General features: G+C 54.4%; 1 protein-coding gene across 4 annotated transcripts in view; it reads left to right on the top strand.

The window, feature by feature from the left end:
• Window positions 1-10,187, top strand: part of BAP1 (BRCA1 associated protein 1) — a 12,641-nt gene that overhangs the window by 223 nt on the left and 2,231 nt on the right. For 2 of the 4 annotated variants that reach the window (XM_017732383.1, XM_017732387.1), the window contains exons 2-15: window positions 2,172-2,201; window positions 2,300-2,354; window positions 3,523-3,655; window positions 4,044-4,163; window positions 4,650-4,711; window positions 4,785-4,927; window positions 5,483-5,561; window positions 6,225-6,348; window positions 6,650-6,767; window positions 7,142-7,329; window positions 7,676-7,809; window positions 8,405-8,877; window positions 9,005-9,162; window positions 10,055-10,147. In XM_017732383.1, the coding sequence (XP_017587872.1) occupies window positions 2,172-2,201; window positions 2,300-2,354; window positions 3,523-3,655; window positions 4,044-4,163; window positions 4,650-4,711; window positions 4,785-4,927; window positions 5,483-5,561; window positions 6,225-6,348; window positions 6,650-6,767; window positions 7,142-7,329; window positions 7,676-7,809; window positions 8,405-8,877; window positions 9,005-9,162; window positions 10,055-10,147 (1,910 nt within the window). The remainder of the gene's footprint in view (window positions 1-2,171; window positions 2,202-2,299; window positions 2,355-3,522; window positions 3,656-4,043; window positions 4,164-4,649; window positions 4,712-4,784; window positions 4,928-5,482; window positions 5,562-6,224; window positions 6,349-6,649; window positions 6,768-7,141; window positions 7,330-7,675; window positions 7,810-8,404; window positions 8,878-9,004; window positions 9,163-10,054; window positions 10,148-10,187) is intronic. The other 2 variants (XM_017732385.1, XM_017732384.1) reach the window with 2 other exon arrangements.

Genomic DNA, 10,187 nt, shown 5'->3' with positions numbered 1-10,187 from the left:
GGAGTTGTGGGCGGGGCTGGGGGTGGGAGGTGTACAGGTGAAGTTTGGGGGGGCTGCGGTGAAGTTTTGGGGGCTGGGGCTGTGGGGTGTGCAGGTGAAGTTTTGGGGGTGTGGGGTGTACAAGCGGAGTTTTGTGGGGGCTGAGATGTACAGGTGAAGTTTGGGGTGTGAGATGTAGGGTGCAGGCCTAGAGTAGGAGGGTGCAGGAGAGCAGGAAGGTGCTGGAGAGCCCGGCATGGAGAAACCGGCAGCAGGACGGCCAGAGGTGCCTCCTTCCCGCTGCCTTGGAGGTGGAGTCTGTGGCGGAGTCCCGGAGTTGTTCCACGGGTTGGGATTTGAGGGCCAGCGCTGGTGTTGGCTGGGGCATTGTCTGAATGTTGTTTTAACCCTGTGAGTCGCTGTAGGGTGGAATGGGGTTGTCCTGTGGAAGGCTGGGAGCTGCTCTCTAGGATGGGGCGGTGAGTTTTTGAGGCTGGGGGTGAGGAAACTTGACCTCTGCAATTGTCTTCTCAGCAAAGGATTCTGTCTGCTGTCGGTGTCCCAGTCACCCCCAGTTTTGCTGCTCTTTATCCTCTTTACTGGTACTTGAAAAATGCTGAAATCATTCCCATCCTGTCCAAAGTCACAGGACATGGTGTGGATTCTCACAGCTGGGAGGGAAGGTTATTTGCTTGGGAGATAATCTGTCTGGGCAGAGGCAGGTTTTTTGGATCTGTGGCAGCTGGGACAGATATTAGGAGTGACCCGTGTGCTGCTCTCAGCTTTCAGCACATCCCATGAGCTGAATATCGTCCCACTGGCTCCTACTGTGGGGCTTGTGCTGAAATCTCTGAGTGTTTTACTGGTCAGGAAGGGTCGGTAGGTCCAGGTTTGGGCTGGCTGCTGGGTGGGGAAGAGAGCCCTGGGGACATCCCGGCTGCTGGCATAGTGTTGTGTGTGCTTGTGGACACCAGAACGTGTCCCAGCCAGCCCATATCATTTGGAATGGGTGTCTGAGTGTTCCAGGAGAGGTGTCAGTAGCAGGAGTGTGCCTTTTGTAGATGCTGAGGTAATACAAAAGATTGAAATATATCAGAAATCAAAGTGGGGTTGGAAAGGACCAGGAAAGTGCTGGGGTTTGGTGTAATGGCCTGGCACAGTGAGCAGGCTCCCACTGGTTTGAAGCATCTTATTTCCACAGCATATTTCTTCTCACTGGCAATTTTGTAAGAAATACAATGTTTTCTGATAAATCAATGAAGACTTTTTGCTCCCAGGAGTTTCCTTCCTGTTTTAATAATTTTAACTTTGGTGTGGAAGCCCCTTGGGCTCTTCTTAATTGAGCCACATGCATCAGAGTCCTTCAATCCATTGCTTACAGGGATGTTTCTCAGGATTTAATCCTTCTTATTGGTATTCCCTGGACTCCCTCCCAGGCTTTCAGCAGCCTTTATTAGGGAGATAAAAAAGCAGATTTGTTATTCCAGTCTTGAACTCGCTAACTCCATGTGCAGACTGACTGCCTGAAAATTGGGCTGACTGCCTTTGCTTCGGCATCATAGTGGCAGCTGCTGCTCAGTTGCTGGTATCTGATAATCCTTGTTTTCTTGCTGTTGTCTCTGTATCCCTGGCTATGTCCTCCTGCATTTGGTAGTCACTGGAGACAGGCTGTTGGATTTGGTTCCCCCAAAGAGACAGGGAGATGAAGACGAGCCTTTCAGCCCTCGGAGTTCCCCGCAGCCCTGTTGCTGTGATCTGGATTTCCCCTCACTGGCTTTCACTAACCAGGAGCAAAACGATCTTTTTTTAAAATATCCTGTGACCTCTTCAGCCATTTTTCTCTCTGGCTACAAGTGTGTGTGTGTCATTTAGGTGCTCCCTGCTGCTGCTGCTCACTTGGCAGGTCACCTGCAGTGGGTCAGGATGCATTGGGCTCTGGCAGGAAAGAGCTGGTTCAGGTCCTCTTGAGGAAGAGGATGATCACTGGGGATGGAAGGGTGAAGGGAGTTGGAGCACCTCTGAGGTCAACAGCCCCACTGCTGGGACTCTCTGTGATCCTGGTGCCGCTCTGCTGTGGGTTTTCTGGCTGTACCTTGGCCTGAGACCCTCTGGGGCTCTCGGGGGATGATGACAGCAGATTTTTTCTGTGCTCTCTTCAGCCAGAAGTAACCTGTTGGTTTTGTTCCTTTCAGGTCTTTTCACACTCCTGGTTGAAGATTTTGGTAAGTCCAAGAAACTTTCCTGGGAAGTCGGTTTTATGCCTGACATTACCTTGTCCTTTCTGGTGGGCCTTACACCAGCTTCTCTCCTTTGTCTGCAGGGGTCAAGGGAGTGCAGGTTGAGGAGATTTATGATCTGCAGAGTAAATGCCAAGGGTGAGTCAGAGGCCTGAGAGTGTGAGTTTTGTTAAGCAGAATGGTCTGTGGGCCTGGGAACTCATCACCAGGCATTCAGAGGGGCCCCTGTGAGGAAGAGGATGATCACTGGGGATGGAAGGGTGAAGGGAGTTGGAGCACCTCTGAGGTCAACAGCCCCACTGCTGGGACTCTCTGTGATCCTGGTGCCGCTCTGCTGTGGGTTTTCTGGCTGTACCTTGGCCTGAGACCCTCTGGGGCTCTCGGGGGATGATGACAGCAGATTTTTTTCTCTGCTCTCTTCAGCCAGAAGTAACCTGTTGGTTTTGTTCCTTTCAGGTCTTTTCACACTCCTGGTTGAAGATTTTGGTAAGTCCAAGAAACTTTCCTGGGAAGTCGGTTTTATGCCTGACATTACCTTGTCCTTTCTGGTGGGCCTTACACCAGCTTCTCTCCTTTGTCTGCAGGGGTCAAGGGAGTGCAGGTTGAGGAGATTTATGATCTGCAGAGTAAATGCCAAGGGTGAGTCAGAGGCCTGAGAGTGTGAGTTTTGTTAAGCAGAATGGTCTGTGGGCCTGGGAACTCATCACCAGGCATTCAGAGGGGCCCCTGTGAGCTTGTCTGTCATGGAGGTCAGTGCTGTAAGTGTTGGCTTCAGCAGGTTTGGGGCAGGTGAGGGACATACTTCAAGGGATTCATCTCCCTCTCACCGTGGAGAGGTGGTGTGCTTGCAGTGTGAGCTTTCTCCCTGTCCTGGTGCTGTGAAAAGGCTTTGAGGCTGTCACTTCTTAAAAGCCATTGCTGAACTCCTCTCAAGAATGAATCCAAGGTAAGTGTAAAAGGAGGGTCATTCAGTGGCCAGGCACTGTTCTGCAGGTCAGTGAGTGTCCAGAGGGGAATTTCCCATTTCTCTGTCTTCAGCCTCTTAAGACTTGTCAAACCCCAGAGTTTTCAAGCTTGCTTGTTGGCTGAGCCTGGAGCATCAGTGCAGGAGTGTCCTCAGTAATGTTGGGCTGGGGGGATTGTGGCAGGGATGGTCACCTCCAGAAAGATGGCACTGGTCATTCTGCTTTTCCTCTCTTTCTTTGCTCTGCCCATGGTTTGAAACAGAAGGTTTCTGGTGCTGGGCAGAGCAGCCCCACTGGTGTGGTTGGTCCAAAGTGCTGGAGCTGCTGCTTTCTCTCTGCAGCCCTGTGTATGGGTTCATCTTCCTGTTCAAGTGGATTGAGGAGCGCCGCTCCCGCCGGAAGGTCTCCACGCTGGTGGATGAGACGTCGGTGATCGACGATGACATCGTCAATAACATGTTCTTTGCTCACCAGGTAGGCTCCAGGAGGGGGGAAAGTGTGTGTGGGGTGTCTCCTGTGACACCTCAGGGAAGCAGTGTGGTACTGAGAGGCTGCACTGATCTTGCTGGTCATGAGGGCAGCTCCTCTTTCCTGGGAGTGTCTTCCCTGAGCTCCAGGTTGGAGGGAATCCAGTGAGGGCTGGGAGACTGTGGCCTGCACTGTGAGCAGATGGGGCACGGTGAGGCTCACTAAGTGATACTGACTTCCTTCCTTCCTGTGAGAGCTGAGGTCAGGTCATTGCTCTCACAAGCACTGCTGGTTCTTGCATCAGTGCTTTCAACTGATTGTTGTCAGCACGGAGGAGTTTTTGAAAGGCTGCCTTGTTCCTGCTGGTTAAGTTGGTCCTTGTGTTACTCTCCAGCTCATCCCCAATTCCTGTGCCACCCATGCCCTGCTGAGCGTCCTCCTCAACTGCAACAATGTCGACCTGGGCCCCACGTTGAGCCGCATGAAGGATTTCACCAAAGGCTTTAGCCCTGAGGTAGGGGCAGGGTCAGGCAGGGCTGTGCAGGAGTGGCACATGTGGCCCTGCCTCTCGCTCCTCTCTTGGGGTGATGCTCTTAATGAGCTGGCTCCTTCCATGCCCTCCATGGCTGCACATTGCAGCAGGATTGCCTTTTCTCTCTCATGTTCCTGCCTTGCCTTGCTCAGAGCCTTGGTTCCCTTTAGGCTGGGCACAGCTCTGAGCCTTCTGTCATGTTACTCCCTGTAATCAAAAGTCCTCTCTCCTCCCTTCAGACCTATTGTGAAGTCTGTTTTTCTCCAGCTGTAATTTATTCAGTAGAAATTGTGTGCTCTTTGCATCTTGGGCTTTACCTGTAACTCAGAAGAATACAGGGTGTGCCTGAGGGTTTCTGTCCTGGTCCTGTGGGTAGATGGACAGAGGGAGTGGGAAGGTGGTGGGTGAAGCATTTTGTTTGTTCCCTGTCACTTCTCAGCTGTTCTCCTCTCTTGTTGTTGGCTGCAGAGCAAAGGCTATGCCATCGGCAACGCCCCGGAACTGGCCAAGGCCCACAACAGCCATGCCAGGTGAGTGAGGAGTGTCTGCAGCTCCCTCTCTCAGAGGAGGAGGCAGACTCTCCATGACCTCTCACCCTCGCAGGCCGGAGCCACGGCACTTGCCAGAAAAGCAGAACGGGATCAGCGCGGTGCGGACCATGGAGGCTTTTCATTTTGTCAGTTATGTCCCCATCAAGGGACGGCTCTTTGAGCTGGATGGGCTGAAGGTCTATCCCATTGACCACGGTAAGAGCCCACCTGTCCCTGCTTGTTGACACAGGTGAATAGCACCCTGGTGTGTTCAAATGTATTGTTTTCCATTGCCTCTTAGTGTTAACTGGTGTTAGTGAAGAATCACTCCAGTGGCTCCCAGATTTATCCTGAGTTTTGACAGTTCATTTTGGAGCTTGTGTGCTGGGTACTGTGCCTAGAAAGCAGTTATTTCTAAATGTATTGCTGTTGTTTTGCCAGCCTTGCCATTTTCCTCCCCAGTTGCTCAGGGCCACGAGGTCCTTCAGCTCTGAAATAACTGCATATAGCAAGGAGAATTTATCTCCTCACTCCCTCCTTGTGCCACGTAACCACTGTGTGTTGGTTGAGGCACCAGGTCCCAACAGATCCAGTGGGCTGCCCAGGTTACTCCCTTCTCTTACAACTTGACCACTCAGTTCTGTCTTTCAGACAGTTATTTATCCCTGCCAGGTTTCTGTCTGTCAGCCCCTTTGGTAAGGTACCCACTTCATGTACTTGGTTCACTTAAGCATGGCCTGCTTTAAGTCCAGCTGTGTCTTGTTATCACAGGGCCGTGGGCAGACGACGAGGAATGGACAGACAAAGCCAGGAGAGTGATCATGGAGCGCATTGGCCTGGCCACTGCAGGGTAATGTCCTGGGCCATGGGGCAAGCACTGGCCCCTTGCCATATTGCCCTGGATTATTTGTATTATGGTTTCTGAGTGGCAGGTTGTGGAAGTGGGGGTGGAGAAGGTTGCCTATAGAGAGGTGCAGGCGCTCTGCTCTGCCCCTTGCCTTCTCTTGCCTGCAGAGCATGCGGAGAAGCTGCATTCCCTGTGCGATGCAGAGTCCCTGCAAATGCTGCACAGTGTTAAGAGTGGCCTGGTTAGGTCCCCGTTAGCTCAAGTCCATAGGAGAAGGATTGGTGCTTCTGGTCTTGAGCTGGGCCTCTTGAATGCTTGGGCGTAAGGGTGACAGCACTGGCACAGGTTGCCCAAAGATGTTGTGGAATCTCCATCTCTGGAGATATTCAAAAGCTGTCTGGATGTTGTCAGGATGACCAGCTCTGGGTGTTACTGCTGGAGCAGATGACTCTCACAGGTCCCTTCCCACCTCAACCAACCTGTGACTGTGAGGAGTGTTTTGTGTGGTAGCTGAAGCAACCTTGCACTGCTTCACCAGCCACTGTGAGGTTGACTTGGTTTTGGGGAGAAGCCTTGGGTGTGTTGGTGTTAAAACACCCAGGCAGGAGGTGGGGATAGGGGCTGTCACCACAATCCCATGGCTGAGGCCCGCTGCCCTTCCTGCAGGGAGCCGTACCACGACATCCGCTTCAACCTGATGGCCGTGGTGCCTGACCGGAGGATGAAGTACGAGTCCAAACTGCACATCCTGAAGATGAACCGCCAGACTGTGCTGGAGGCCTTGCAGCAGGTAGGACAGCCCAGGCCTGGTGAGGGGAAGAGGCTGTTTTCAGGGCATCTACCTGTGCTGCCAGGGCCCTGGCTTTGAGGGTTTTGTTTGGTCTTGGGAAAAGTCTCGTGGGAAGAGGAGATAACCAGCCTTGCTGCTTGGCTGTTGCTGCTCTCCTGGGAGGTGACTCACCTGTGTCGGTTGTGTGCCTGGGCACTTGGTGTTGGCTCACCCTCATGAGCTCTGCAGTGCTTGAGTGGGAAGGATGTGGTTTGGGTCATTGCTGGTCCAGCATGCAGTTTCTATGTCATTTGCTTTCAAGCTTATCCGAGTAACTCAGCCTGAGCTGATCCAGACCCAGAAGTCTCAGGAGTCTCAGCCTGCTGAAGAGGCAAAGCCAGCCAGCAGCAAGACTGTGACTCCAGAGAGCACCCATCCAGGTAGGACCTTGTACCAGCAGTGTTGCCAGCCTGGCCTGCCATGGAATGAACCCAGGGTGGTGACAACAGCTGCCTGACCTGGAGCTTGGACAGTTTCACTGTGATCTTCACTTCCTTTTCTGTGAGCCCTGCTCCATGTGCACTGTGCTGGGGTGTGGGTGATGCCTCTGTGCCTGGGGGGTAGTCAGAGGGATGCGAAGCTTCAAAGTAGGAGGGCTGGAGCTTGGGGACACCAGTGACAGCTGGAGGTGGGTGTGGTAGTCTGGAGGAGTGTAAGAGCTCCTCTCTCACCTGGGTGAGTAAGAGGTGGTAGAGGACATGGAGTAAAAGGTGACAGTGCTGGTGATGAATGGAATGCTGTGCTTGTGTGGCAGATGGCACTGATGAACCCACCAGCCAGGGACACCCCCCGGCCACGCAGAGCCCCCCCAGCAAATCCAAACCGGTGCCAAAGACGACAGCGAGCGGTATCAATGGGGCCCCTCCAGCAAACCCCAACCCCATTGTGCAGAGACTGCCAGCCTTCCTGGATAACCACAACTATGCCAAGTCCCCCATGCAGGTAGGCTGGAGCGCCAGGCCAGCAGCACGCCTGAATCAAGCTGAGCTCTTTGCCTCCAGTCCCTCACCTCTGTGGGAGCATGGCTGTCAGCTGGCCTAAGCCCAGCCCTGCCTTGCAGCCAGCCTGGCCCAGCACTAACCCAGGCTGGGAGGGAGGAGCGTAAATAAAGACTGACCTGACAAAGGAGGTTAACCTTAATGTGGGTAAACTGAGCAAAAATGGGGAAGGGTCCCTGTTTCCTCTCAAAAGACATAAGTCCTGGTGTTAAGCTGGACCAAGGATGAGTCCACTGGGCTCTTCCTCCTTGCCCTGCTGCCAGCCTGCCTTCAGCAATGGTGTGTTGCAGGAAGAGGAAGACCTTGCGGCAGGAGTGGGTCGCAACCGGGTCCCAGTCCGACAGCACCAGCAGTACTCGGACGATGAGGATGACTATGATGATGATGATGAGGAGGAAGTTCGTAACACCAACTCAGCCATCAGGTGACAGCTTGAGCTGAGGGTGGGGGGCCGGGAGCTGACATTTGCAGAACCGTCAGTGAGGACTTCCCATACCTCTTTCCTTAGCTCTCCGATAGTTCTGTTCATCTCTTCACCTGCCCTTTTACTTTTCACTCACTGGATTTTGTGAAGTCCTTCTGTAGCTCTTCACAGCCAACTCTGAATTTCAGCTGCCCTGAGAGTAACTGTGTATTGGCAGCAGGCTTTGGGGCTTTGAGGAACCTTGGTTCACAGTGCCAATTGCCAGTTCAGCTCCTGGTGACAGTTGTTAATGTGCTTGGACTGCTGCTAAGGCCAGGAGGTTGCAGTCACAGCAAGGGTGCTTTGGAAGAAGAGCAGGGGGTACACAGCACCCTGTGCCTCCCAGCAGTGTAGGGATCCCTGGGACTGAGTGGTTCAGTGGTGCTCGGGTGCTGCAAGAGAAGCTGATGGCACTGGGGGTGACCTGGAAGTGTTTCAGACCTTGTTTCATCCCAGCAGGCAGCCTGGACTGCTGAGCACAGAGCTGGCAGTGTCTGTGCTGGGCCTCTACCTCCTTCCACCAGCTACTCACCTTCCCTGCTGTGTTCCTGGGCAGGTACAAGAGGAAAGGGCAAGTGAAGCAAGAGCATGTGGCAGGGGCCGCAGATGGCCAGCTCTCTGTCCTGCAGCCTAACACCATCAATGTCCTGGCTGAGAAGCTGAAGGAATCTCAAAAGGATCTTTCCATTCCCCTGTCCATCAGGACGAGCAGCGGGGGTGCCGCCGTGGCAGTGGTCACCCACTCCCAGCCCTCCCCCACGCCCAGCAATGAGAGCACGGACACCGCCTCCGAGATCGGCAGTGCCTTCAACTCCCCGCTGCGCTCTCCCATCCGCTCGGCCACCCCCACGCGCCCCTCCAGCCCCGTCACCTCCCACATCTCCAAGGTGCTGTTCGGCGAGGAGGACGGGCTGCTGCGCGTCGACTGCATGCGCTACAACCGGGCTGTCAGGGACCTGGGGCCCATCGTCAGCTCCGGGCTGCTGCACCTCACTGAGGACGGCGTGTTCTGCCCGCTGGCTGCTGCAGGTAAGCGCCTTACAGCTTGTAGGGGGTGGTAATCTCACCTAGGGTGACAGGACAGTTGTCCTTTGATTGTGGGAGTGGATGCCAGTCCTCTGCAATAGCTCCTAATGCTTCCTTCCCCTGTGTGTAGATGGGAAAAACTCCCCCTCTTCCATCAAACCCGGTGAAGAGGCCCCAGTTGCGATCAAACTGGAGGAGAAGGAGGGCAGTGAGGCCAGTGACAGCAAAGAGAAGGTGGGACTTGGCAGGACCAGTGATCACCCTGGGGGGGAAAAGTATTCTCCCAAGGTGAGTTTTGTGCTGCGACAGCCCTGGGAGCGTGGAGCTCACCCGGAGGCGCAGCAGCGCTGGCAGTGACTGAACCGCATGTGCACGCTGTCCCCTCGCGTGTCGTCGCAGCCGCGCCTCGAGGCACAGGGCAGTGCAGGTTTTGTGCCTTGCGTCATCTCGGGGACCTTTGCCTTGGTAGTGGGCGCAGCCCCTGTCTCTGCAGCTGAGATGTTCAGCCTGCTGTGCTCTCCTCTGGGCCAGGGGCTGGTGAGACCCTGCATCCCCAAGCCCCAGCCTGCTGGTGGTTTCACAGCCTGTCTGTGCCCTCTAGCCAGGGGACAGGACCAGGCTCAGGCAGCACCAAGGGCTCCCTGGAGGAGAGCTGGATAGAAACTGATATTCCAAAGGGAAGTCTTCAGATTTCTTTTTTGAGGGGAAGCAGGTCCTGGGGGGGGTGGTTCTGGCACACAGGCAGCCCCTCCCCCTGTCCTAAAACCAGGTATATGGGGCTGGGGCAGAGCCCACCTCCCCTGGGGCTGGCCGCAGTGAATTCCCTACAATGAACTGATCTCCTTGCTTTCCCCCAGCAAGTGTTTTATTTCCAAAGGGAAGTCTTCAGATTTCTTTTTTGAGGGGAAGCAGGTCCTGGGGGGGGTGGTTCTGGCACACAGGCAGCCCCTCCCCCTGTCCTAAAACCAGGTATATGGGGCTGGGGCAGAGCCCACCTCCCCTGGGGCTGGCCGCAGTGAATTCCCTACAATGAACTGATCTCCTTGCTTTCCCCCAGCAAGTGTTTTTCCTTTGGATCCTCCCTTTCCTAGCACAGAGAGGAACACCTGCCAGCTCACCCTGCTGGCTCCTGGGCTGTGGCTGGGTCTGTGCTCACGTTTGGTCTGCTTGATCCTGGTAGGAGCTGCTGGCGCTGCTCAAGTGTGTGGAAGCAGAGATTGCAAACTACGAGGCCTGCCTGAAGGAGGAGGTAGAGAAGAGGAAAAAATTCAAGGTGTGTTGGTGGCTTGTTTGTATTGCTGATTTAGCTGCCC

This window comes from Corvus brachyrhynchos, unplaced genomic scaffold (assembly GCF_000691975.1).
Source record: "Corvus brachyrhynchos isolate BGI_N302 unplaced genomic scaffold, ASM69197v1 scaffold4, whole genome shotgun sequence".
Taxonomy (NCBI): Eukaryota; Metazoa; Chordata; class Aves; order Passeriformes; family Corvidae; genus Corvus; species Corvus brachyrhynchos.
Note: the sequence above shows the minus strand (reverse complement) of the source record. Positions and strands in the feature narration are given on the sequence as shown.